Below are 27,981 nucleotides of genomic sequence, written 5' to 3' on the forward strand. Positions count from 1 at the left end.
AACACAGTTAACTCAGAGCCACGTGAAGCTTTGTGCATTAAAAACACCAATAGTGTTTTATTCAGAAAAAATAAACAGCCTCACTTTGAATGAGAAAACATTCACATTAGATGACACCTGGCAGGATAATGGGAGTCAGGAACAAGCCTTGCCTCAACAGCACAGGAGGGTGGGAACAATCCTCACAGAGACCCCCCAGCTCCTCCCAAATGCCTGCTGAGCCATTCCCACAGTGCCCTCAGTGGCTGCTAGTATTGAGTTCATCTTTGGTTCTTCCTGAAATTAGTTTATTATTTTCTGGTTTAGTTTTTCTATCAGCCCATCTTATTTAAACTATATCCTCTGAATTTTTTTTTTTTTTTTTTGAGCTTTAGGATTTTTTCTAGGAGACTTTCTAGCCTTCAGCCAGCTGGGGCCCCTCTTCTTTCCCTTGGCTCTACTCACTGTGAGAAGAATAAAAGCCTCCTCTGTTCTCTTTGGACAGGTTTCCAGCACTTGTAGAATGGTTTATCTGGAAGCAACTTTTCAGATTTTTCTATGCTGCAACTGACACCACAGACAGAAATGTATCTTCACTGAAGGAGAGCAAAACTGAGAAAATTCTGCCTCCAACCCTTTTAAAGCAAGACAGAGCTCAGGCATTCTCCCCACCCTGCTACCCTTGACCTCTCTAGAAGTTTTGCCCTCCAACCTCTTTCTTCCACAGGACCACAGCAGCCAGAAGGGATCGCCAGTGGTCTCTGGTCCAGCCCTCAGCCAGCTGGGATCAGGTCATCAGCACCTTCTGTAGTCCAGAGTGAACTGTCCTCCAAGGATGGAGACTGCACAGTTCACTGGGGTCACTGGCCCCTCTGGAACTATTGGATCACCCTCTCAGGCCGTTACTGAGTAATCACCTTTATCAAACATGTATGAGGGAAGCAATCAGGGAGGGGCCTGTGCCCACCCAGGCTGCCCTTTGGGGCCTGCTCACCTGTGGCTTTCTCCAAACAGCTGGTTCTCCATGTAGTGCTTGAGGTTGCCCACAGCACAGACAGGCACACAATCTGCAGAAAAAACAATCTGCACTAACAATAACTTTTCTGAGGTTATCCTTTCTCAATCCCGGTACATTCCATCTCTCCAGTAGGACACTCTGCACCTGAGAGGAACTCGGAACTGCAGAGGGCTGAACACCCTTTAATGCTCCTGTACCAGGCTGGAAGGGGCAGGTGTCAGTGCACCTGCCTGGAGGCTATTCCTGGTGGAACACCAGCCTCCAATGTAAACACACACTGCATAGAACACCTGACCTTCTTTTCCTGGCAAGCGACTGTCTCGCCCCAGTTATAAATACATTCTTCAGAAATACATAAATGCATAACTTAACACCTGCTTTGACACAGGCATGGGAAGGAAACCATGCTGGGACCCCAGGGAGAGCCTACACTCTCACCTGGTCCCCCTGGTCCAGCCCTGTGTCCCTTGCACAGCTTGGTGAGACCCAGCAGCCATGGCTGGGATTTGAGCCAGAGGGGTCTGTAGTGTTTGTGGGCTTCTCATCACATTCCATACAGCAACTTTTGTTTTCAGGCAGAAAACATCAACCAGTGCCCTTGTCTTGCAGTGGTGCTGGTTTTGCCTGGCAATGCTGTGACTGGAGGGTGGCCCTGTCCTCTGCCAGACACAATGACTCCCCGCTGGTCCCGATGCTGCCATGGGACAGGGAATATTCCCCGAGGGAATTGAGGCCCTGCACACCACATGGTGCAGATAGGAGAAACCTTTCCAAAAAAGCAGCCTTGGCCTCATTCAGACAGGGCGATGCCGAGGCTGGGAAGCAGCTGGTGGATTCTGACAGATTTAGCACTCAAATTGAGGCCTCAGTTAAAAGAGCAGCTCCCAAGGTTGAGGCTCAGGGCCCGTCCTGCCCCGGGCCAGCCTGAAGCAGCGCCAAGCAGAGCTCGCCCAGCTCGCTCTCATCGTTCTCCTCGGGCTCGCTGCTGAAGTTGGAGCGGCTGCTGCTGGGCAAGCTGTGGCCAGAGCCTGTGCTCAGGGATCCCTGGCCCTTCGGGTCCGCGCTCAGCGCCAGCGCAGCTCGCAGGCACGCGCTGCCGGCGCGGGCAGGAGCTGGCTGGGCGTCCGGCTGGGAGTCATTCCTCTGGCTGAAAAACTGCCCCAGCAGGGATCTCTGGAGGGTCGTTTGGAGGCTTTCACAAGTCCTCTGTTTTGTGCTTGGCCGGGTGTAATGCAAATCCAACTGCAGGACCACGTCTGTCTGGAAGGGGAGAGCAAAGAACACAAAGTGAATGGGAGAATTCGATCGGAAGCAAAGCTCTCCTGCTGCTGCTGCTGCCAGAAAGGAGCCTTGGCTGGCTCTTGTGCAGGCTCACAGCCCCATGCTGTGGCACGATGGAGCAATGCTACTGCCAGAGAAAATGAGCTGTTCATATTCACACAGCTCATGATGCTTACAGGCCTCAGCCATGGATTCTGTATTTCAGGACTTCTCCTGAAATCAGGACATGTGGGATCTCATCAGCTCTATCAGGGCACTGTCACTGCAAGCACCACTCTGGCGATGTGGGCACAGGGGAGCAGGAGGGGCTGCACCATGGCCAAGACCAACGCACATGGGAGAGGAAAGCATTAAACACTTTCAACCCTGGAAGTGTTCCAGGCCAGGTTGGATGGGGCTTGGAGCACCCTGGGCTAGTGGAAGGTGTCCCTGCCCATGGCAGGGGGTGGAATGAGATGAGATTTAAGGTCCCTTCCAGCCCAAACCATTCCGGGATTCTATGAACTAAAACACACCTGACACTCTAAAAACCAACAGCTTTAAGCAGCAGTGCTCCACAGGGATCTGCTCACAGCCTAGCACTATTTTAGAATTTTCTAAAAGATGAAGAAATAAGAGAATAACCACATTCATGGCAGTCAAACCCCTGAAAGCAGACCCCAGCACGGCGCTGTGCCTGAAACACCTGTAAAGAGCAGGGAGATGTATAATAGAACAAGAAGATTTTGGCAGGCGATGCCCAGTCCAGGTCTCTGTCTGCACTTAAAAGCAACGCAGAACAACTGGGAAAGGTTCAGAAAAGAGCTCCAGGAACAATCAAGAACTGAAAGCACTGCCATATGCTGAAGCACATCATGTACTCAGCAAGCAGAAGTTGCTGTAGGCAGATCCAGGCAGCACTCGGTGTAAGATCCACTGGCTGTGTGTTAGGAGAGGAAAAAAAATGTCCAAGTAGAGACAAAGTGCACACTGCTGTTTGAGGAGAGACAAGCCAGGAGACCAGCAATTCTGCCTTTCTCATGGTCTTTAAATAGTTTGAGGGTGTTTTCAAGCATGCCAAAGAGGCACAGCTTGGATCAGGCTTGGCAGTGTTACTCTGATGACAGGAGATCCTGGCCAGCCCATGAGCTCATCTCTCAGGCAAGCACACAGCCTCGTGAGACATCCTCCACCTGAAGTAACTGGGCAGGTCTGACCTCCCCGTGGCTGATGGGGCAAAGAGCAGCTTCCCTGGCCAGGCAGCACAGAAAAACAGAACAATCCACGACCAGTGATGCCTGTCTCTGCTCCCAGCACAGGCTGGTGTGGGTCAGCTTTGATAGGAAGGTCAGGCAGGGGAGACAACACAACAGCAAAGAGCATCCACGCTTGGGCTCTGCAGCCTGATTGTAAATCAGAAAGATTATGCTGAAGTGGAAAAGGTGAGGTGAAAGGACAGTGCTCTCCTATGGAGCCAGGCTAGGAGAGCTGGGTGTGTCCAGCCTGGAGAAGAGAAGGCTCCAAGATGACTTTAGAGCCCCTTCCAGTTCTTAAAAAGGGGCTCCAAGAGAGCTGGAGAGGGACTTCAAACAAGGGCCCTAAAATAACAGGACAAGGGGAATGGCTTCCCACTGCCAGAGGGCAGAGCTAGGTTGGATATTGGGAAGGAATTCTTCCCTGTGAGGGTGGCGAGGCCCTGGCACAGGGTGCCCAGAGAAGCTGTGGTTGTCCCATCCCTGGAAGTGTCCAAGGCCAGGTTGGATGGGGCTTGGAGCAACCTGGGATAATGGAAGGTGTCCCTGCCCATGGCAGAGGGTGGAACAAGATAAAGTTTAGGATCCCTCCTAACCCAAACCAATCTGTGATTCTGTAAAAGAGGGCAGCTTTTGTGCCTTGAAGATCAACAAGCTCCTCTAACATCAGTGTGGATGTGACACTGACACAGACACGTGGTCAGAAAGGCATATCCAGCTCCAGCCATGGGGATGGGGACACCAGTTCCATGAGAATGCAGGAGAACTGTGGAAATTTGCACCTGGTTACTCTCTACCTGAATTTTCTGCAGTGCACAGAGCTGGAAGATGCAGTCCAGCTCCTCCCGCTTGTACACGGAGGCGAGCAGACTCTCCACATGGTCCAGATGGCTCTCCCTCTGGATGGCCACGTCATCCGTCTCCTGGGTCAGGAAAACAAGAGGAAATGCAAGGAAATTTTAGCATCAGCATGAAGCATTGAGGCACAACTGCCAATCAAACACGTGCTCAGGGCTTTGATTGACATGTTGCCTGGTAGAAATGCTGTGTATCCTAATATGGAAGTACTACAGAGAGCAAGCAACAGGAATGCAGAGATTTTATACACTTGCCTTGTGCATATCAATGAGAAGACCCCGAGTACATCTTACTATGAAAAATGGGGTATGGTGGGATTTTCAGCAGAGCCTGAAGCAGCACCAGCCAGTATTGTAATCACTGGTACTGCCAGCAGTTTGAAGGCAGCAAGTTTTCCAAGGGCACAGCTGGAAGCTCTGAGTTGTGCTGAGTGCTGAATTAGCCCCTCACCATCTACAGAACTACCAATTCTTGCTGAGTTCCTCAAATTTAGCCAAAAACAGCCCTGTGTCTGAGATCCTCTTCAGTACTGACTGAATCTTGGAGCCGCTAATACCCCGGGAAGAGACAAGGGAATAAAGGCCTTACGAAATCATAGACCATGGAACATCCTGAGTTGGAAGGAACCCACAAGGGTCATTGAGTTCAACTCCTGGCCCTGCACAGACACCCCAACAATCCCACCCTGTGCCTGAGAGCAGTGTCCAAACGCTCCTGGAGCTCTGGCAGCCTTGGGGCTGTGACCATGGATTTGAGTCCTCCAGAATGGACCATAGTCCACCAGTCCCTTCCAGAAGGCACTTGCCTCTGCTAGCTGACTCTGGCAACCGTCCCAGTGTGATCCTTAGCAGGAGAAGTTGTGCTGGGCATGCTGATGAAGGAGGCCGTTAGGATATTTGGGGAGGAAGAAGTTGGAGAAGCCCTGGGAGCTCTTCCCGGCCTTCCCTGAACTGCTGCCTGCAAACGGCCAAAGTGATTTGTTTCTGGCCAGGAGAGTATGAGGAAAAACATTGGATCCCAAATGCTGGCTGGGATCTGCAGGCATCAGGATCACCCCTGCATGCAAGGCTGGTGGAACAGGAGTAGCACCATTGCTGATCCAGTAGGTCACTGGAGGCTGAGGAAACACCATTTATCTCTGTGCAAGAGAAAGCCAAATCCATCTCTGCACTTGGCAGCTCATTACTGGAAAGATAAACTGGAGGGAGCTTGGGGAAGATCAGGCCAGTGAATGGAGACTAAACCTGGGGACCAAAGAGGCACAAAGCACATCAGCCAGATGCTGCTGACACAGGGCTTTGGCAGCACGGCTGCAGAAGGGAGGATGTAGCCCTGCTGTGTCCAGCCAGCTCCATCCTCCAGCACATGCTCTGACCCACAGCGCTGCCTCCAGCCCAGGGGTCCAACAGCACAAGGACCTGGAGCTGCTGAAGCAAGTCCAGAGGAGGCCACAGAGATGCTCTGGGGGCTGGAGGCCCCCTGCTCTGATGCCAGGCTGCGAGAGCTGGGTCCAGGGAGACCTCAGAGCCCCTTCCAGTGCCTAAAGGGGCTCCAAGAGCTGGAGAGGAACTTTGGACAAGAGCCTGGAGTGGCAGGACAAGAGGGGGACAGCTTCCTACTGCAGGGGTAGCGTTAGATTAGACGTTAGGGAGAATGCAATCTCCATGTTGGAACTTCCTCCCCGCAATTCAAACTATGACTTACTTCCATGTTGGAAACAACTTTTTATAGATTTGAAGGCCCCATAAAATCAAAATTTTTGCTTTTCTTGCCTAAACTACGATTGTCTTGCTCTTTCCTTTCATTACTTCATCTGTGCTTTACTTGGCACACTTCTTTTCCATGAAGCATGGACCCAAAACTGGACCCAGTGTTCCAGCAACAGCCAGGAGAGCCAGACAGGATCTCACAAAAATCTCAGAGCTCTTGTTTCCAACCTTGCCATGGTTCTGTGCCCTGTTTTTGTCACCCCAGCTGTTTTGGGCTCTGACCAGAACTGGTTCCCATTCACTGCCCATCCCATGCTTATGCTACTTTTTATTCTTGCTCATGCGCAGGAACTTGCATCTGCTGAATAACAGCCTTGGCCTCGAATTGCACCTTCTGTTTATCCAAATCCTTCCAAAATCCAACCCTGCCTTGTAGCACCTTGCAGAGACACTTGCAGGTGTTACAGGATCTGTGTATTTAATAAGCACATCAGTGAAAATAAAAATCAATCCCACAGCCCTGATTTTCCAAAAAGCCCAAATATATTCAATCACCCTCAAAGGAGAGTTTTCTCTTAGTTTTAAATGGAATTTCCTGTGGATCAGAGTGTGCCCATGGCCTCCAGTTCTGGCACTGGGCACCACTGGGAAGAACCTGGCTCTGTCCTCTTTGCACGCTCCCTGCAGGTATTTGTAGACCTGAATGAGTTCTTTCTAAGCCTGTCCCTCCATAGGATGAACAGCCCCAGTTCTCCCAGCTTTTCCTCACAGGGGAGGTGCTTCAACCACTTCATCATCTCCATGGCCCTTTGCCAGACTCTCTCCAGTATGTCCATGTCTCTCTTGTGCTGAGGAGCCCAGAACTGGACATGTGTGGAGGACAAACAATATCCACTGCCCTTGCCCTGTCCCCCGAGCTCATCACTTTGATGCAGAAGACATCAGGTTATCAGGCACGGAGGCCCTTTGCAATCTACTGTAACTGCTCCCAGTCACCTCCTTGTCCTTGCTGTGTTTGGGGGTGATTGGCTCTGTCACTTCCTCAGAGATCATGGTGAGGTTGACTCTCCTGGAGCTCCCCAAATCCTCATTCTTGCCCTCCAGGAAGGCAGGACTGACAGGGGCTTTTTTCCAGGCCTCAGGAAGACCATGAGGAGATGGAGAGTGTCCTTGCAGTCTTATCTCCAGCTCCCTCAGCACTTGTGGGTGCCCCCATCAGGTCCTGGGGATTTGTGAATGTCCAGCTGGTTCAGTGCTCCCTGACCTGGTCCTGCTCCTCCTCCATGTGTCCCCCTTGCTTCAGACCTTCTCCTTAGTTTCAGGATTCTGGGAGTTCTGAGGTACTTGTAGAAGCCCTTCTTGTTGCCCCCAGATCCAGCTCCACATAGGCTTTGACTTTCTGAGCCCCATTCCTACATGCTTCAACCACATCTCTGTAGTTCTCCTACATTACCTGCCCCTGCTTCTGCCTCTTGCACACCTTTTCATGTGTGAGCTCAGTTAGGAGCCCCCAGCAAATCCATGCAGGCCTCCTGATGCCTTTGCTTGACTCCCTGTTCCTCAGGATCCTTGAAAATCCACCAGCTGGGTTCCAGGGCTGTATCCCATGGGAACACAGCTCTCCAGCCTAGTGACCTTCAAGACAATCACCTGGGCAAGAAGCAACCTGGTGTGTCTGCTTCAGCAGGAGGGTTCTGATCTGCAGAAATCCCCTCCAACCCCAAACGCTCAATGACTCTGTGCTCTCAAGGGATGAATTAAAGCCCTGACACATGAGATTCAAAGCCTGTCAGCTGACAGCAACTCATTATCCACAAGTATCAGCAGTCTGCTAAATTCCCAGCCACCACAGCCTCCTGTTCCACAAACTAATTCCCTTCCACACTCTCCTTTATCATTTCTGGCTGTATAGGAGAAAATGGAGAAAAGCATTTTCTAAATTAATTTTTTTAGACAATTCATAATTACTTATAAACCTTTCCCCATGGTGGGATGTGTTTTTTAACGAAGATGGTGCCCAGGAATTGGCAAGGCCAGGTTTTAGCTGGCCCTCAAATAGGGATATTCTAAATAAATTGGGGGAAGGTTGACTGGCAAGGCCATTATGTCAAACAGCTCCAGATCAAGTGTCTGGTAAACAAGGAGATCCAACATAAAGGTTTTTAAAAAGTAAGGATTTAAGCAGTATAGAGAAAAAAAAAATAGGAATGCCTTGGGTCATGTGCGAGACCAGCCTCTCCCTCTAAAGACAGTGCTTGTCAGGTAAAAATGCAAGTCAGGCAACCCACAGGATGGGAGGGAATATGGGACAACTAAAGAAAATGAATCAATGCCAGAAAATTCCATCATAATTATTCCTGGCAAACCCACAGCAAGCCTATTTAAGTCCCTTTGATAACCAGAATGTGGCAAATGGTGGGAACACTCCCATTTCCTACATTCCCCATTTCCTCAACAAAACAGCTCTCTGGGATCATTCTAAGGGCTTACAACCTCACATTCAGCCTGGTGTTGTTGGCCTTCAGCCTCTGGCTCCTGCAGCTCAGCCACGCACGTGGGACTTAGGGGGACCCCAGCTGCCCTGAGCATCCCTCAGGTGCTCTGGAAAGATTCTGGAGGGAGCCCGGTGGGCATCTCAGGGACCCCACAGGGGTGTGGTCGTGGCTGTGGTGTCTGAGGTGGGGCAGGTGACAGTCATGGGAGGACACGCTGCTGCCTCTTCAGACGGCACTGGAGCTCAGCATGAGCCAGCTCCGCCGTGCAGTGGGACAGAAGCAGGGATCTGGCTGTACTGGGGTACCTTTTTGACTCTCTGATCCCTCTTGAGACAGCTCCAGAGGCAGGAGCAGGCAGCTGGGTTCCCCCTCCCCCCCAGTCACTGATGTTGGGGGAAGCCCACAAATACATGCTCACACACACAGACACAATTTTCATGCATGATGCTCACAAGAGGAAATGGTGGTGCAGCTTAGGAATGGGCAGGATCAGGCTCCAAACCTCCTGGATACACCACGCTGCATCAGTGACCCCAATGTGCTGAGGAGCAGCGTCCCTCCACGAGCAACAAGGGCCAAAAAATCCACCACAAACGAGCTACGCTTTGGAAGAAGGGCTACAGAAAACAAGGGAGATGGTTACAGAAAGGAGCAGCAAATTAAATCCATAGGGGTGGCCCATGGAGACCACCAGGAAAGCCCACACTGGGCACATGGTCTGTGAGGAAAGGTGTGAGAAAGGGCGCAAGGAAGCTGGTACAGCTCAACTGGGAAGGAATATACTGTTGCATTAAGATATATTAGCATGGCAGACTAAGAAGGCATGAGTCAAAAAGCCAGACCTGCTTTCTAACACAGAAAACAGAATAGCTCTTGGCCTCAATCAGATTAAATGCAATAATTTAATCAGGCAGGACAGAAATCAATCTGAGGGACAACTGGTTAAAGGCATCAAACTGCTGCCAAATCTTTTTTGTGATGCATGACGAGCAAGGCAGGGAATCCACAGAGGTGTGGAAGGAGCCTCAAAGAGGTGTACGCAGAGGGGGGGATCCATTTTCACCAGGGATCAGCCTTTCCCAGCCCTCAGGACTCAGCCCAACCACCCTCCGACCTCTGAGATGGGGAAAGCAGCCCAGGAACAGAACTGGCCAGAAGACTCACGGCAGGCCAGCGGAGCAGGAGCTGGGGGTCAGTGATGTGGGCCAGGGGTGGCTGTGGCTTGGCACACACGAACATCAGGTTGGAGAAGAGCCGGAGGAAGTGGAGCTCCACCCGTGCCCCGCATGGGAAGGTCACCGTTCTGCTCAGCGGCTCTGGAAGGGAAATTCAAGCAGGATCAACTCCTCAGAGGGTCCTGTCAACACCTCCCTGCAGTGCCGTGTCCCTGAGGAGCACAGGGACCCCCAGTTCCGTCCTCCCCACACCCCCCATGGCTCACCTTGGCTGTGTCCCCAGTGCTCAGTGGCTGCTCCCGAGGGACAGATGGGATCCGTCAGGGACCGGGCTTCCTTCAGCGTGTGCTTGATCTCCATCACCTGCTTCCCAGTGACCAGGGGATCATGGCCAATGTCTGCAGGAAAGAGTCGGAAGCACAAGGATCACTCCAGGTTCGTTATTGATCTCCCTGCCTTTCGGGCCCTACACAAATGTCCCCATGCTGCTCCCAGGCTACTGAAAGATCCCATGGGGCATGGCCTGTGATTTGGATTTTAGGGAGGAACGGTTGGCTGGCTGGGATGGGATGGTCTCTGCTCTCTCTTCTCACCCCCTGCACTGAAGCAAGTGGTTTCTAACTCGTCTCTCACCTTCTAACACATCCTCCAGCATATGTGTAACCTTCTTCTCTTGCAGAATGTGCTTCTTCAGGTATTTCATGAAGATCCCAGAGCTGAACTCCCCATCCTGCAATTCATAGGCTTCTGCATCTTCACTCCTGCAAGAATAAGGATATTTCTTCAGAGTCCTCACAGTTCTGCATTGGGCATGAGGTCCAGGGTGAGTCTGGGGTGGCCAACTCCATCCAGACTGTAGTGGCTGGGTCCAAGTGAGCTTCTCAAGGAATAACACAAAGTGCTTGGGTTGTGTCCTGGAGAGGGTGGGCAGGCCACAGGATGGGAAAAAGCAGTGGAAGGGAATGGGATAGGACAGCACAGTCTCCTCTGCCAGCCCAGGCAAGTGATGAAGGTGAAAAGCCAGTGGAACTGGCACTGGACCGGGAAATAATACCCAGCATCTCAGAAGGCTTTGGGTGGGCTGCTCATGGGACATGCACCTGGAGAATCAGGCTGAAGAACAGGTGACAGAAGCTGATGTCACCTTCACACACAACTTGTAACTGAAGCACAGGCTGACAGCAGCAGGAAGGACAGAAGTGCCTGAACAGCAAACCCAGCAGATGGAGGGTGAGAGCCAGAGGGAACACAAGAGAAGCCCTCTCTAGCCTCCAGAGCCACCATGCATGCAAGGATGAGAGGAGACAGGGCTGTGCCAGAGTGTGGTCCCACGTGAGGGTGTGGGGGTGGTGAAGTCACTTACGTGGAATAGCCATAGACAGTGTTTCCCCACGGCTCCAGTGGCTGCACCTGGGACAAGGCACACCCTGGGTTGTACCTGGAGAGGAGGCAAAGGCACAAGTCAGTGTCAAGGACATCTGCAGCTGGCACGAACAAAGCCCACACACTCCTTGTGTCCATCTCTTAGGGATGGCAGTAGGATCAACCCTCACCTCAGATATAACCAGAGAGACTAAAGCTGGGAGTCCCACCAAGAACCCAAACCACAGGGGAAGGAGTAGGTATGTCCAGCTGTGGCTTAACTGCACTGGTAAGCTGCTCCCTGCCCTGAGCCTGAAGCTGTGGTACAACCTGGAGCTGTGGGTACAACCTGGAGCCATGGGTGCACATTGCCACCTCCCTCCAGAGGCTGGATTTTTAACATGTCCAGGCAGAACTACGGTGCAGAGAACACACAGGTTCACCATGGCCCAATGGACAACCGTCCCTCAAGAAGTCAGAGGTGCACAGCACCATGGTTACAGCTCAATTGCCTTTGCTGGAGGTCTGGGACACCCCACGGGGCCCTTCCAGACCACACACACACACTTTTGCCTCAGGGAACCAAAGCAGGCTATGGATGATACGCCCCCAGATCTCCCTCAGAGACAGGACCAGGACACGCACACAAGTCTCAAAGCTCAAAACTGGTCCTGACACCTCAGTCTAGATGCAGCTGAATGAGCACAGCCCCTGTTATTCTCAAAATCAGGTAGATCCATGGTGACAGGATCTGATTTCCAACAAAAAAAGATATCTTGGTTGCACTGAATGGTCAAGCCTTGCCCATCTGACTGAAGCCAGACTGACAGCACACGGACAGGCTGCCTCCAGGTCACACCAGTGACTCGGAGCTGTTTCCAGTCACACAGTGCAAGAGCCAGGCACAGAGGCAGCATTAGTCCATGCAATTCAATCCCAGCACAGTTTCCTGGGGCTGGAGCTGGGACGCTAAGGAGAGCAGAAGGGACAGGGGTATTGCCAGCAGCCAGCACGTCACCTACTGCTGGTGGCACAGTCTGGAGATGTTTAATGGCAGAATTCAACTGACTTGTGTAAGTTGTCTTAAAGATGATCAGAAGAGAAAATGTGAGAAAGAAGACATGTTTCTAAATCTGAATACTGAGATTTATCTGCTCCTCAACTGCTCCTAATTTAATGCAGAAATCTTTGGTTCCAGGTCCAAGGAGAAATCAGGGAATTCCTGGAAAAGGCAATCGCATCCACCCAAAATCAGCATATAAATGTATGAGGCTACACACAGGCTCTGTGCTCTGGTTCCTCGCCTGCTAAGGCTGAGCATCTGCTCCCGCTTGGCAAAGGATGTGTTTCTCACCACCCTGGCATTTCTGATGCCAACATACAGGGTGAGGAGAAACTCTGGGTGAGCTCCCTCTTAGCACAGACACAGCTTCATGCATGAGCTGCTGACAGACCTGCAGCATCAGTCTGACCAGGAGGGTGTCAGGAAGGGAGGCCCTGGGAGCCTTGTTTTATACAGAGGTGTAAACACACACAGCTATGAAACCCAGGTGCTTCCTTGAGCTGAAATGGTGATTTCTCGAGAAAAAATGAGCTCAGGAGAGAGTTCCTGCCCCCAAAAGGTCTGGGATAACACCCACTGCATGAAGTACCATGCTTGCTGAGGAAAAGGGGAGGTGTGAACTTTGCAGAAGGAGGGAGAAAACCAGCTGCACAACTTTGCCTAAATATCACAGCAGATCTCACACTGCATCCTCTTCCCAGAGCACCACTGAGACTCCATTGAGCAAAGGAACCGCTGGAAATGCCAAGGAAGGAGACAGCAGCTCAAAGGGAGACAGACAGCAGCTCAAAAGCTGGTTTACAGATTGTTAACACTGGCACTGAGGTCCCTGTGCAGCCCCCACACTGCCTCCCCATCACACACTGCCCTCACATGGAACACCAGCAGCCCAGAGCTGCACTAGTCTGGCTCCAGCAGAGTATCCATGAGAACGGCTGCAGGCCATTCCCTGCCTGTTATCAAACTGGGGAGGACAGCCAGGTGCTGCAAGGTGTGCCAGGGAAGCAACACACTCTGCTTTCAGCCGCCAGCAAGAAGGGAGAAAGGGGATGCTCCATTCTGGGGAGTTCAGGGCAGCATCAAGGGACATCAAGCTCCCACTCCAGAGCTGCAGGACAAGTCCCAGCACAGCCAGCTTTAAGCTACTCAAAGCAAGCAGCCCCACCACGACAGCTAAAAGGCATGAAAAATTTATCATCTCTCCAGGGGCTGGCAGATCTCTCAGGGTATCAAAAGCTCTGTTGTCTTTCCAGTTCTTAGCACAGGAACCACAGCACGAAGAGAGAGACATTCCTACGTTTGCTCTCCAGGTCTTTTCTGACCTGTAAATCTGCCTCAGGAGCCTGAAATAAATGAACTAATGACAGCTTCTACTGCAGCAGTCCACCCACCTCTCCTGAAACTGGACAAGTAGTAATTTTCTGCAGCAGGATAGAAGTCTGCAGGCCAAGTGAGGATGATGGGTTTTCCACAGAAAGAGGAAAAATGCTTATCTCTGACCTCAGCAGCAGCTGCTTCACAACACAACCACTTCAGGAGGATTTAAGGCCAGGAAAAACAAGTAGCAGGGCTTAAAATATTTTCCCTGTCAAGCTGCACTCTTCTCACTGAGATGTTAACAAGATTGCAGCCAGGAGAAGAGAGGTGAACTGAACGCTCCCAGCCTGAGCACGTGGGAAACATGGAGCAGGAAAGCACACAGTCAGCAAGATCAGCTCAGGTGGGTCAGGCTTGAAACACAAGACAAACCCTGTGCTGAGTTTCAGCCAACAACTTATGCCAGGCAGAGCTATCCCTCCACAGGCTTGAGGCAACCTGCCTGTATTTGCCAGGCTCCTTCACCTCAAAAAACCAAGGGAGGGTCTCCAGCCCCTTCTCTCCAGCAGATCTCAGACAAGGTCTGATGCTCTCTGCACTAATACGTGACTGACCTGTGGAGGCCGGTGAGCCTATGGAACAAGGGACAAAGAGAGTCTGCTGGTGGGACAGTCCCTAAGATCAGAGATCCTCCCCAGGTTAGGGTGACAGAAGAGGCTTCCCCAGGATGCTCTGTTATGTTAATTTACCCCAGTTCTGTTTCCCTGGTTGGCCCATTGGCCTCCCTGCCCCTTGGTACTTTATATGTCCCTGCCCTAGAAGGTTCTCCACTCTCCATTCCCCCATTGGCCCTTGCCCCATTGCCACCCCCTCAGAGCTCCCCACTGTCTCCCTTACCTAGTCCTGCCTGTGTCCCACCGCCGTGCCCTCAGATCACTGGTCCCTGATGCTCCCTCCGCTCCTGTATAACCCTGGACCCTCCTATGTTCTTTGTCTTCGTCTCTGGAACCCTTCATGAGCGTGGCTGCATTAAACTCCTCCCGTGGAACCCCATAGGAGGACCCTTCCTGTCTCTTTGTCGTCGATCCATTCCTGCAGCTATCTGTGGTGTGTGGGTGTACATCCACTCCTGCAGCTATCCGTGGTGTGTGGGTGTACATCGTTTCCTGCAGCTATCTGTGGTGTGTGGGTGTACATCCACTCCTGCAGCTATCTGTGCTGTGTGGGTGTACATCCTTTCCTGCAGCTATCTGTGGTGTGTGGGTGTACATCCATTCCTGCAGCTATCTGTGGTGTGTGGGTGTACATCCTTTCCTGCAGCTATCTGTGGTGTGTGGGTGTACATCCTTTCCTGCAGCTATCTGTGCTGTGTGGGTGTACATCCTTTCCTGCAGCTATCTGTGGTGTGTGGGTGTACATCCTTTCCTGCAGCTATCGGTGGTGTGTGGGTGTACATCCTTTCCTGCAGCTATCTGTGGTGTGTGGGTGTACATCCTTTCCTGCAGCTATCTGCGGTGTGTGGGTGTACATCCACTCCTGCAGCTATCCCTGGTGTGTGGGTGTACATCCTTTCCTGCAGCTATCCGTGGTGTGTGGGTGTACATCCTTTCCTGCAGCTATCTGTGGTGTGTGGGTGTACATCCTTTCCTGCAGCTATCCGTGGTGTGTGGGTGTACATCCTTTCCTGCAGCTATCGGTGGTGTGTGGGTGTACATCCTTTCCTGCAGCTATCTGTGCTGTGTGGGTGTACATCCTTTCCTGCAGCTATCTGTGCTGTGTGGGTGTACATCCTTTCCTGCAGCTATCTGTGGTGTGTGGGTGTACATCCTTTCCTGCAGCTATCCGTGGTGTGTGGGTGTACATCCTTTCCTGCAGCTATCTGTGGTGTGTGGGTGTACATCCTTTCCTGCAGCTATCTGTGGTGTGTGGGTGTACATCCTTTCCTGCAGCTATCTGTGGTGTGTGGGTGTACATCCTTTCCTGCAGCTATCGGTGGTGTGTGGGTGTACATCCTTTCCTGCAGCTATCTGTGCTGTGTGGGTGTACATCCTTTCCTGCAGCTATCTGTGGTGTGTGGGTGTACATCCTTTCCTGCAGCTATCTGTGCTGTGTGGGTGTACATCCTTTCCTGCAGCTATCTGTGGTGTGTGGGTGTACATCCTTTCCTGCAGCTATCTGTGCTGTGTGGGTGTACATCCTTTCCTGCAGCTATCTGTGCTGTGTGGGTGTACATCCTTTCCTGCAGCTATCTGCGGTGTGTGGGTGTACATCCTTTCCTGCAGCTATCTGCGGTGTGTGGGTGTACATCCTTTCCTGCAGCTATCTGTGGTGTGTGGGTGTACATCCTTTCCTGCAGCTATCTGTGGTGTGTGGGTGTACATCCTTTCCTGCAGCTATCTGTGGTGTGTGGGTGTACATCCTTTCCTGCAGCTATCTGTGGTGTGTGGGTGTACATCCACTCCTGCAGCTATCTGTGGTGTGTGGGTGTACATCCTTTCCTGCAGCTATCTGTGGTGTGTGGGTGTACATCCTTTCCTGCAGCTATCCCTGGTGTGTGGGTGTACATCCTTTCCTGCAGCTATCCGTGGTGTGTGGGTGTACGTGTGTGTGTGTGTGTGCCGGTCCTGCCGAGCGCCTTCGTCCTGGAGACGCTTTTAGGAAGTTGTGGCTGGACACTGCGACACTGACCCATCCCCAAGGACACCCTGCAGGACCTGACAGTGTGGTTGATTTTATGGCACAGATCAATAACATCTGACAGAGACTCAGCAGCACTATGGGGGATGTAGCAATCACAGGGGCTGCCAAAACCCACAGGTGAGGATGGCCACCCTCCTCCAGTCCTTGGAACGCCCAGCCCAGGCGGGGGAAGGGGGAAGAGGACCCTACCACTTCCTGCAGGTGTCCAGCAGGATGATGTTCAGGGCCGTCTTCTGCTGCTGCATTTTCTGGAGGATCCTCTGCACACTGATGCAGTTCTCAGGGGCATAGGGTTGTGGAGCATCAACAGGGACCATGTAGTTCCTCCCCAGATGTTCGTACCCGTGCCCAGCATAGTAGAATATAGCTGTGAAGAGGGAGAGGAGAGGATGACTCAGGATGCCAACCTGCAGGTCTGTAACCAGCTCCCCATGGCCATGCCCCACCTCATGTCCTGAAGGAATACTGGTGCAGGGCAGACCTAGACCAGTAGCACCTATGGAACTGGAGCTACACTGACCTCACAGTTTCAACTTTTTCCCAACTATTCCCTTAATTAGAGTTGGAAGCAGCCCCAAGAGGCTCTCCCGTACTTGTGGGTTCCTGCACTGTTTGTCTCCTGAAGTCCCTGGGTTTACACACTTCCAAAACCTCTGTGCTACAACACCCAGGCTCAGCACCTGCCAGGCTGAATTTCACCTTTGTACAATGTCTTGTACAAGAGCTCCTCAGCTCTTTGAAGGAATAAGGCAACAGAAAAAGATTTTACCAGGATGGAAAATACATTAACAGCCATTTAAATGAGACGCTCCTCAGTTTCCTAGTTTGGGAGAAGAGACTAACAAGTCTTCTTAGGAGATCAGCACCAACTTAGGTGATGGGAAACATTCTTGACTTCAAGGGTCTGCCTGTTTTCACACACCTGTAAGCTGGTGAAAAATTAGACACAGAGAGAAGTGAGTTCTTCAGATGTCCAGAACACAAGGATCATGTGCTGCAACAACCTCAAACCAGGCACCAGCCCTGTCAGGCAGGGGAGGAGTCAGACTCATGCAGATGCTGGTGGGAAGTCCAAGACCCAACAAGAATTTTGGGTTTTACACTTAAGCACATGACACTTAGTAATGGTTTCTGCTTTCCCAAGAGATGGCAACACAGGGCCATCCAGGTGGGAAGCCAGCACTGGGGAGCTTGGGATGGCCTAAGCTGGGGCTCCTCTCCAAGCCCTGTGTTCAGTGCAGGGCTGGCACAGGGATCCCCAAGAAGGCTGGAGCTTCCCAAAAGGAAGCTGCACAGCAGCTGGCTGTCCCTCCCCAGCACCAATGACACTGCTTGCGGGATGCTGGTTGGTGAAACCCAACTTGGAGAATCGAAATGGGTTAAAAATAGCTCTGCGAGGTGACACAGAGAGTTGTGTTACTGCAACCGAAGGACAGTGAAGAGTGAGAGGTCAGAAATCAGAAAAAGCAGCTAAGAAGCAACAACAGGAGAAATTCTTCACTCAGATTCGCTGCCAAAGCCCACAGTTCAGTGAGTAACCTTTCCTCTATTTTCCCTCCACTGTTCCTGCCCCTGGACTTGGGAGGGCACTCACTTTGGTCTGATTTTGCAAGGATGCAGTAACAGGGGTAGGAGCTGAAGGGCTGAAAGCATGATCTCATCGTGTGGAGGATGGAAAACATGATCTCATAGTCAAAAAGGCCTTGAGTCACCTTTGGTTTCTATTCTCAGGGCACAATGGAAAGTTTCTCAAACGGCCATTTTCACAGGTGCCCATGAGATTTGTGTTCCTCTTCTTGTGGATTGCCAGCCAGAGACAGTAGGATCTGATTTGCAGAAGCTTTAAACTTTCATAACTTGCAAATCAAACCCACAAAACCCTCCCCTGAGATTAGAAAAGAGAATAAAAAAGGAAGCCTTCTAGAAAAACTAGATGCAGGTTGGGCCCCTTGAGCCTTTGAGCACTGGTGGCTTTCGTCCCTCTGCCTGTACACACAAGAGAAGTGATGACATCTGTTACCAGGCAGCATCACTGAGGTTTGGAAAAAAATGAAATGTAACAGGAAAGCCCACAAAGAATGATTCAATCCTTAAATCTTCTAACTTTTGAGGTCTTGTTGAGCACCTGAATGTACCATCAAGTGCTCCCCATGCTATATAAACCACAAAGACTCATGTTCAAATCAAAAAGGGTGGGTTTCACATCACCTGAGCAACTTCTCCAGCCTCTCCCGGACTAAATCTCTCCTCCTGAACAGGAAAGTCAACAATTTGCCCAGAGAAGGAAAGGGCTGTTTAATTCTGAGTTCTTTCCACATCGTATGAGTCAGAACTGCCCATCACAGACAAACTTCCGAGTACCAAATTAAAAAGGGGAAGCTCCAGGCACTGCTTACAATGCAGCATGAGGCTTTATAAAGGCATGACTCCATTTTCCTCGTATTCCACTCACAACTTTCTGCTCTCATTGCATTTCCAATGTAATTTTTTTGATTTGGGACTTTTTAGGATGCTCAAAAAAAATCCATGGGGATTCCCTATTTGTCTGAGGGATGTTTGGGGCCTTCAAAAATCCTCTGCAGCTTTTCTAAGATGAGATCAGGAGGAAAAGCAGCCTGATAACCCACCACCTCCACACAGTGAATTGGAGAAACCTTTGGATCATAGAATCATTAGGGTTGGAAAAGACCTCCAAGATCATCAAGTCCAACCTTGGACTGAACCTCACCATATCATGCAGTGCCACATCCACTTGTTTTTTGAACACTTCAGGATCCAGGCCTGGGAGGAGAGGGAGAAGGAGCTGTGCTGGGGTGGTTGGGAGATGTGGAAGTGGAAGAAAGTCTCACAAAAGCCCACAGTTCCTGGAGGGACAGTTACAGAGACCACAAAGCCCAACTGCCCTCTTTGGCACAGACCATACAACAAGGGGCAATGAGCACCAACCCATGGAGGTTCACGTTCACCAGTCAGCCCTCTCCTTCCTCTGTATGTCTACACAAAGCTCTCCTGACTTCAGCTCTGGTGGTTGCTACACAGGAGGTGGCACCTCCAGGTTCCTCAAGAACACTGGGATGCTGCAGGAGCGTGTCCAACCCACACATGGATGTACAGGACTGGCTGTCACAGGCACCTCTGGAGTCTTTAACAGGCTGCCTGGGTTGTTCCTGGAGCTGCTGTCTCACCACAACTGGGGCACTCAGCAGGCAGCCTGACCCAATGTCCCATCATTAAATTAGGATTCCAGCCAATGTGGCAAGAATCCTGAACTCAATCACTGCTGGACCCAGCTCACACTGGGGTTCACTGCCTCCAAAGAATAGCACACCACTGAGCCTGGAGAGCTGTTAAGAAAACCTCAACCTAAGCAGGCGCTGCCTCACAAACACTCAACACTCAATTCAGCTGTTAGTGTTTTTCCTGACAGCGCACAAAATCAGTTTTGCCAGGAAGGATCAGAGGCCACGAATGCAGAAAAGCTCTAAAAGTCCAAATAAGGAATGACACTGTGAATGGTTTGCTGTTTCCAAGCATTTTTTCTCTCCAGTGCTTAGGAAGGGCCATGGATAAAATGCCATTTGGTCCTCACATGCCACGGATAGAGGGTAAGACCGGCAGCTGGGATGACTCTGACCTGGGAGAGGAGGTAAAGCTTGGGATACAAGGGGATTTCAGAGAGCAACAACAAAAGGAAGCTGCAAGTGAAGTCATGGGAATACGCTGTCATAGGTGACGCGCTCAGCTGGAGCACCAGGACTGCGCACAGCCCTTCCCACCAGCTCAGCCTCCCCCTCCAGTCAGTGCTTCCCAGAACAAGGCGGCTGTGCAGCATTTCCCTCGTGGCCAGGTCCCCATCCATTGCACAACCTCCAAACCTCACACTGAGTGCCAGCCTGGAATCAGCCCATGATGACTTTCACTGTCTGGGTGCCACACAGCTGGCAGGTAAGCCTCACACTGAGGTTTGGAAGCAAAAAAAAACCACCTGCAAGGTGTTTTCAGGGTATCTGTCATGCTGGGAGAATCTCAGGGACCCCAAAGATGCTACTTGCACCACCAAATCTGAACATCTGCTTTAAGACCCACAAATCTGCTGGTTGGGTTCGTGGCTGAGGAACGCTTCCCACTGAGCAGTGTGCAATAAGCTCGAAGCCCAACCTCAAAGCCACCTGCAGATGGAAATGCTCCTCTGCAAAAGGGTTGTCAAGGGCCCAAATTAGACCTTCAGGAAAGAGAACTAAGAAAATCATGACCAGATTCAGCAGTCAGGGCTCAAAAGGAGCTCCTCTCCTCACACATGATGGGGGAGGACAATCAGTCAGTCTCCTCAATTCTTTCAGCCAAGGAAAAATCAAAGCCCCCTTTCCCATTCACTATCAGAAGCACTGGCTCCCCAAAAACTCAGTTTGAGCCCACACTGTTGGGGTTGGAGGTGAGCCACGTGTTGGAGAAACATCCACTTTGCCTGACTATAACCTGGCCAAAACTGAACTACACTTATCCAGGGGCTCCTGCCAAGCCTGGTACTGATGCAGGTCTCCCTTGAGATAGCAAAGCTCAATTTCTTCTCTTTTAATTCAATAACTGTTCAGAAAATTGCCCAATCTCTACTCAGCATGGGCAGGTGGCTGAGCTGGCTTTGCCTTACCATAGACTCCCTTCCCCAGGAGCTGCAGGAACCGACTGACCGCTGCCACCATCTCAGCCTTGTTCAGATCCAGCAGGGAGACAACCTGGAAGCCCAGATGCTCCAGGAGACGACTCAGCTCAAACACATCCCTCACAGGAGCCATGAGGTTGGGGTGATGCTGGTAGCGGTTGTTGCCCACTAAAAGTGCTATTTTGCCTGTAGCTAAAACAAACACCAAGTGAAAAAGCCAGAAATGCTCAGCAGGAGGCAAGATCACCTCACCTCCTCCTGTTGGAGTGAGGATATGGGCAATCTAAGGAAAGAGTTAGGCAGCAAGGATAGACCCTAGGCTGCTGCAAGCCTGGAGCACTCTCCAGAAAGCCCTTGGCTTTCTGAATACTTCAACAAAATACACAAACAATCATTCTGACAGAAAGGCTTGAAAAGTTTTCACTTGACAACCAAAATCCCAGGAATGCAGAGGTTCTGCTCTACCTGCCCTACCATGACCACAGGTCTGGCGTGTCAGTGGTGCATGGGAGAGGGATTTGCTGAGCCAGGCTGAGGGGTCCTCTCCCTCACAGGGCTGAAGGAGAGAAACCCATGGCTCCTGCTTTGATTTTATCCCCACCTCCCACTGTAAAAAAATGGGATTTATGTCACTCAGTAGTGGGAGCGAGGAACTTTGCCTTGCTCTGAGGAGGTATTTCAAGTAGGGATAAGTTGTCATGTGAACAACACTTTTAAAATCATTTGGCAGGCACAGAGTTTAGGACTCAGTTACTCATTACGAATAATCTTACTCCACTTGCTGAGAAAGATCAGGGCTTGGCAGGGGATGAGACTCATTTTATGCTGTGCAGCTCTAATCCAAGAGTGCAGAGCCTGTGGCAATATGGGCATAAAGGCTTGAAGCGGTCTCTGCAGAAAAAGCACTCCCATTCCTTGTCCTCCCATCCACCCTGGAGCCTGGCTTTTAATTAAAGGAAAAATTGCTCAGGAAGAAAAGATGAAAGTACTCACCAAAAAACTTTCCAGAGCCACATGTACCTGGAAAAGAAAGAGGGAAATGATAAGCCTGGGCCCAGCACCCAGTGCCAGGTCTGAATCCTGCTCCAATATCCCCAACAATGCACAGCTGGATCAAACACACAGAGGATCTGCACAAGCAACACTCCTCAGGCAATTCCTTCATAGCCTAACTTTATAGACATTGGTCTGATGTTAGGAGGATTTATGAAATCCAGCCTGATTTATGACATCCTGAGCAGCTGGGATGCAAAGCCTGGAGAAGTGGCAGACCAGGATAGGAGGGACAACATGGAGAAGCTCGTACCTGATGTGACTCACCTGCTACCCTGCTGCAGCAAAAGCAAAGGGAACACAATGACTCAATAAAAGCTCCAAAACGGAGCGTTTCTCCCCAGAAATGTCCAGAACAGAGAAAGTTTGCCTGTTTGCTTTTGATTGCAATAATATTCCCAGAGTTTTTCATCTCCCTGCTCAGCCTTTCCCTGTTGTTTTAGCACTTCTGGCTCAGAAAAGCTGCTCCAAATGTTACTCACTTTGGTCCACAAACTCTCCTACCTGAGCACTTCCAGCCTCTCAAAATCATCATTACCCTAACAGTTCCAGCTTTTCCTATTTAAATTAGAAATAAATTTAAAAATCCAGCCCAGGAGAAAATTCCAGAACCCTACATGCTCTAAAAGAAAAAATTAGGGATAAATTGCATAAATCTCATGGGTCTTTGGCCCCTGAACCAGTGTTGCTGATGCACCAGAGATGCCTGAAAAGCTTCAGAACAAAACCACTCATCCTTTTCTGCCTCTGACAGAGGCACCTGTTGCAAGTTAAAGCTCCCCAGCAGTAACACATTGAACCCAACCCAATCTGGTGTCCAAATCTCACTATCCCCCTAGGACGTGTTTTGCCAGCTATGAGGAGGCAGGCAGAGTGCTCTCTGGCTACACAAGATCAATTTGTACTTTGGAGAAATTTTAAAGACAGCCTAAAAGGCAGGATAAGAAGCTTATGGCATAGAAAAATCTCTAGATGGAGTAAAGAGCCAGCAAAGCCAGCCCATGCTATTCCTGCCTCACATAGGGTAAAGGCAGAGGGTCAAAGCAGCCAGAGGTGGAACGTGCCTGGGGGTCTGGGGACACATCCTCTCCCTGGGATCCATCACTCACACAGCATCAGCCCTGAGCTGCCAGCCCGAGGGGCCTGAACCTTCCCAAATAAACACCATCCTCTCCAGCTCCATGTCTGAGCACATCCCTTAATCTCAGTGAGACTGGAAATGGGTCTGGCCACAGGAGCCTGCCGTGATTTGGCCTGGAGCTGTGAAAGCAGCACGCTGGCATGGTAAGAAAATGGCAGGGAGTAGCTGAGAGCACTGAGCCTGCCCTTACACAGCAGGTGTCTGACACACTACAGGGCCCAGCAGCATCCCACCTGTCGGACACCACATTGCTGCAATTAGGGGGTTTTCCAGCCACTGCTCCTTTTACTCCCTCAGAGCCCCAGTATCAAGGAATCCTATTTATCACAGTCCTTGTTCACCAGCTCAGCACCTCCAGAGAGCACCAAAATCCTCTGTCCCCTGTAATTATGTCTCACATCAGGTGATGTGCAGCAAAGCAACGTGGGCTGGTTCTGCTCACCGATGTGAACGTCCACGGCGTTGGTCCAGTGCTCTCCGTGACTGTTAGAGGCACAGCAGAGGTACGTGCCGGAGTCACTGACCTTGGTATGGGTGATCTAGGCAGATCAAAAGTTAAATCACATTATTTATGGTGAAAGTCTGAAGCTCCCTGCCAGGATCTGCTGAAGGCACTCACGGTCACGGAATAAGAAGTATTTTTCCTGCTGTTCGCAGAGACTTTGCCTCACAAAGAATCAGGATGGGGACAAGACCCAGAGCAGTACTAGCTGGCGAGGACTCTGGTTCTCCAGCCCAGGATCCTGCTCAGAGAGGGACTAAAGCCACCACTGAGTCAGGGTGGCCATAGCTCTGTCTATGCAAGCCCTGAACACCTCCAAGGACAGAGACCTTGCTGCCTTTCTGGCTCCAGCACAGCACCATCTACTTCTGAAAACAACCTCTTCTTAGTGCCCAGACTGAGCTTTCCCATCAGAAGTGCAATCTAAGGCCACCACGTAATACCATCTAAGGCCATCTGTAATACCATCAACCACTACTGAGAAGAGACTGGATGTCTTGTCCTTGTGCCCTTCACGTAATGCCCTGGAAGGAAATCTCCTTTCTTGATTCAAGAAGACAGCACTGATTTACACTCAGCCAGCGACACAAAACAAAGCGAGCCCTTCTGCTGCCTCCCTGACTCTTTCCTGTCAGGGCAAACCACATTTCCTTCTAGGTCTCCAGCAGGCACACAGCATTCCCGCAGCTCCATCAATCCGCACTCCCCTGCATACACAGACAATAACTGTTCTCACGTCTCTACTGTAAACGGGCACAAGAGATGTGCTGAGAGCCCTTGACGCATCTGTGGATTGGTTTCCTCCTAGAGGAATATCCACAACTTTCAAAGAAGTCCATAAAACATATTCCCCCTTCACACAGAGCCATCCAGCTGGCTATCAAAGCAGTGGGGTGATATGTGGAGGGCTTTCTCACAACCCTGCAATCAGCTTCTCCCATTACCCACCTCAGCAGCAAAAGCTTCTGAACTATCCCCAGAAAACCTTACCCAGAGTTTTTTTCTCTTCTGCCGCTCCAGCAGGTTCCCATTGTGGTACCACTGGTAGCTGGGGGCTGGGACCCCCATGGCAGCGCACTGCAGCTGCAGCGGCTGCCCCACCTCCACCCGCTGCTCGCTGGGGTTGAGGACAATGACTGGTTCTCCTCGCCACAGACGAGGGGGCAGACCTGCAAGGCAGCAACACAGAATTGGTCCTCCCTCCACAAGGACAGCAAACAACGGCCATTTTCAACTATCACCTTTCTCCTTGGGGAGCAGGGAACCCTTGAGAGCAACGCCTGTGAAAGTAAATGCCACACCAAAGCCCTGCCTCTGGCTTCCCAAACCTGATCCTCGCCCTTTCCTTCCAAGGGCGCAGTCAACATTCTAAGGTCAACCACGCCCCAAGTTATTTTGGGTCAGCTTTGAAGTAGCCAGATGGGTTCTTCCAGTCCCAATACCCAGAATAACTCTGGGAAACCCATGGCAAGCATGAGGTGCAGGTGGACAGGGCTTGGAGCAACCTGCTCTAGTGAAAGTGTCTTGGGGTGATTTTATGATACTACTGTATTTCCCTATCATCTGCTTTATGCCCAGAAATGGGTCCCATAGCTTTAAGCTGGGTCCAGAAGAGGGGGGAGAGAAGCCAGGCGAATTCCTCAGCATGGTTTGTGTTCAAGGACTCACACACCCCCCGCATTCTCGCCGCTGCAGAGCCGAGGGAGCACCTTTCTGCTTTTAGCCAGCCTCTTAGCTGAGGCAAGAAATAAATTTTCCCATATTGGCCTATTGAATTCCTCCGGTAACTTCTTCTTCTTCTTCCTCTTCTTCTGGAACTCTTCTGCCTAGCTGTGATCTGAGAATCAGATCATCGGACCCCGTGGACCAGCAGGGAGGCTGTGGGGATGCCACATCTCAGCCTTGGACATCGGGAGGGGTCGAGCCAGCTACAGAAAAGAACTCTGAATCCGCCAGCTTTCTCCGCATCGAGGAGGTTTACTATCTAACACTACTCATTTGTTTCCTGTGCCTTGCTGGTACTCTGCTTGTTAAATAAATAGGTTTTCTTCACTTTCATCCAAGAAATTCCTTTCATATTGGTGGGGGGGGAGTGCTGAAACCTGTCTTCTGGGGAGGAGACGTTCCTTCCAGAGTGTTTCCCCCTAAACTTGTCTCGAACCGAGACAGAAAGGTGTCCCTGCCCATGGCAAGGGGTGGTACAAGATGAGCTTGAAGGTCCCTTCCAACCCGAACCATTCTGTAATTCCATAATACATCAAGAAGGTAAAAGACAGGTTTGTACCTCTGGCAACACACTGATGGACCTCCACCTTCACCCAGTCGGAGAAGACGGCATTTCTGTGGAGGTCATTGACCCTGCAGGTGTAGAGCTGGGTCTGCTCTGCAATGATGGGCAAGTCTTGGTTGGTCGCTCCAGGAATCGGGCGGCAGTCAGACTAAAGGGAAAACACAGGCAGTGGGCAGCAATTCCTTCCCCACTGCTGGCAGTAGAAGGCACTAGGAAGCCCCTTGTAAGAGCGGCAAAAGTGGAAATCCCTGGTTTCCTCCCCTTCTTCAGCTCCCCCACTGTGTGCAAGGACCCAGCCTGGTGCCATACCCAGGGCCACCCCATCCTTACCTGGTACTGACAAAACCACTGGTACTGCAGTGAGGTGCATCCCTGGGCTCGGCACCGCAGCATGAAGGAGTATCCCACCGGGACAGAGACGGAGACTGGCTGCTCAGTTATGGCAATGGCTGTGGAGAAACAGCATGTGCAGCTGGGAACAACACTGCAGTCACAGCCCAGCATCTCACCCTCACCCAGTGGCCAGGCATGGTGGGCTTCAAGAGGGATACTCATCCCAGCAGGCAGGAAAGACTGGAAGAACAGGGATGCTCCTGTGCCCAGAGACTGGAGAGATGGATGGATGGATGGATGGATGGATGGATGGATGGATGGATGGATGGGTGTGTACGTGGATGGACAAGAGGATGGGTGGGTGGAAGGATGGGTGGGTGGATGGATGACATGGGGCTCCTCTGGGTACTCTCGCAAGTTCCTGGGGGGTGGCACAGTCACTCTACCCACTGCCCCGTGACCACTCACCTTCCTGCATCGCTTCTCCGGCGGCTCCTCGCCGGCCTGGGCGGCCGCCGGCCGGGCCCGCGGCAGCTCCTCTCCCCGGGACGCGGCGGCGGCACCTGCGGCGACGGACGGCGGCGCTGGGGCGGGTCGGGCTCGGCCGAGGGTCCGCTCACCCGACGCGGCGGCCCATGGCGGGCTGGGGGCTGCGGCGCCGGGCCGGGGCCCGCCCTCGGCTGCCGCCGGCCCCGCGGCCCCGGCACTTCCGCGCTCCCGGCCCGCCCCGCGCCCGCCGGCACCGGGGGCGGCGCCGCCACGCGCCGGGGCTGCGGCGGCCCTGCACGGCCCGGCTCCGCACGGCCCGGCCCCGAACGGACCGGCACGGCACGGACTGGACCGGCTCCGCACGGCCCGGCCCCGAACGGACCGGCACGGCACGGACTGGACCGGCTCCGCACGGCCCGGCCCCGAACGGACCGGCACGGCGCGGACTGGACCGGTTCCGCACGGCCCGGCCCCGAACGGACCGGTTCCGCATGTCTGGCCCGCTCCGACGGGGACGCTGCAGGACGTGTCCCTAGCCTGGGTGCCACGGCCGCCCGCACCTCCCTTCCCACGAGTGACCTTTCCCTCTCCCCAGGGGTGTCCTCATGCCCACCGCCACTGCTGACCTCACCCTCATTCACACGGGTGTCCTTTCCTCCTCCCTACAGTGCCCCCTTACCTCCCCCCCCCCCCGTTACAGCTCGACTTGTCCATATCCCACAAGTGTCCTCACCCCCTCCCCACGGGTGTTTTCACCCCCAATCCCACTGGTGACCTCAACCAATCCCCACAACAGTCCTTGCCCCTTTGCCACAGGTGTCCATGTCCCCATTCTGGTGGCCTCAGGCACTTACCGTGAGTGTCCTCTCCTCCTCCCCACACACCTGCTTATGGGTGTACTTGCCCATATCCCCCCACTGGTGTCCTCACCTCCCTCCCCACCAATGTCCTCCACCCCATCCCCACAGCCGTCTTCACCCATATCCCCACTGGTGTCCTCACCCTGTTCCCACAGGTGTTCTTGCCTCATCCCCATGGGCATCCTTGCCCCTGTCCCCATGACCACCCTCGCTCTCATCCCCATAGCCACTCTTGCCCCCTGCCCACATCCCCTGTGCCCACCGCTCTCACCTCCCAGGCTCCACGGCCACGCTCACCTCTCTCCTGGGGACCACAGCCCAAAAAGTTCATGGTGGAGCCAGCACTCCCACGGGTGGGCACATAGAACCCGCTTCCTCCAAGAAGTCCCCGCCAGCTGGGCCGGGCATCACGAGGGCCCCAGGGGAAGTTGTGCCAGGCCAGCCCTCCGGAGGTTGCACAAGCC

At 52.1% G+C, this 27,981-nt stretch overlaps 1 protein-coding gene across 1 annotated transcript; it reads right to left on the reverse strand.

Moving 5' to 3' along the window:
• Positions 1-23: 23 nt before the first annotated feature.
• LOC116450435 (mucosa-associated lymphoid tissue lymphoma translocation protein 1-like) lies at positions 24-27,919 on the reverse strand. The gene is made up of 15 exons (XM_032122932.1): positions 27,815-27,919; positions 26,637-26,731; positions 26,166-26,284; positions 25,830-25,983; positions 24,536-24,714; positions 23,486-23,582; positions 21,843-21,869; positions 20,838-21,041; positions 16,379-16,556; positions 11,111-11,185; positions 10,381-10,508; positions 10,014-10,145; positions 9,737-9,888; positions 4,308-4,433; positions 24-2,257 (listed from the first exon to the last, which is right to left on the reverse strand). Exons 2-15 carry the CDS (start codon positions 26,644-26,646, stop codon positions 1,895-1,897), a joined length of 1,944 nt encoding a protein of 647 aa, XP_031978823.1. The 5' UTR covers positions 26,647-26,731; positions 27,815-27,919; the 3' UTR covers positions 24-1,894.
• Positions 27,920-27,981: the final 62 nt, after the last annotated feature.

Source organism: Corvus moneduloides, chromosome 13 (assembly GCF_009650955.1).
Source record: "Corvus moneduloides isolate bCorMon1 chromosome 13, bCorMon1.pri, whole genome shotgun sequence".
Lineage (NCBI taxonomy): Eukaryota > Metazoa > Chordata > Aves > Passeriformes > Corvidae > Corvus > Corvus moneduloides.

Bases quoted from the DNA above. Each gene is read 5' to 3' on its own strand.
- LOC116450435 (XM_032122932.1), bottom strand. The intron at 23,583-24,535 runs GTAAGGTTTTCT...TGATCTGCCTAG, and splicing joins AGAAGAGAAAAAAACTCTGG to ATCACCCATACCAAGGTCAG. The intron at 16,557-20,837 runs GTAAGGCAAAGC...CCCTCTTCACAG, and splicing joins CCTGGGGAAGGGAGTCTATG to CTATATTCTACTATGCTGGG.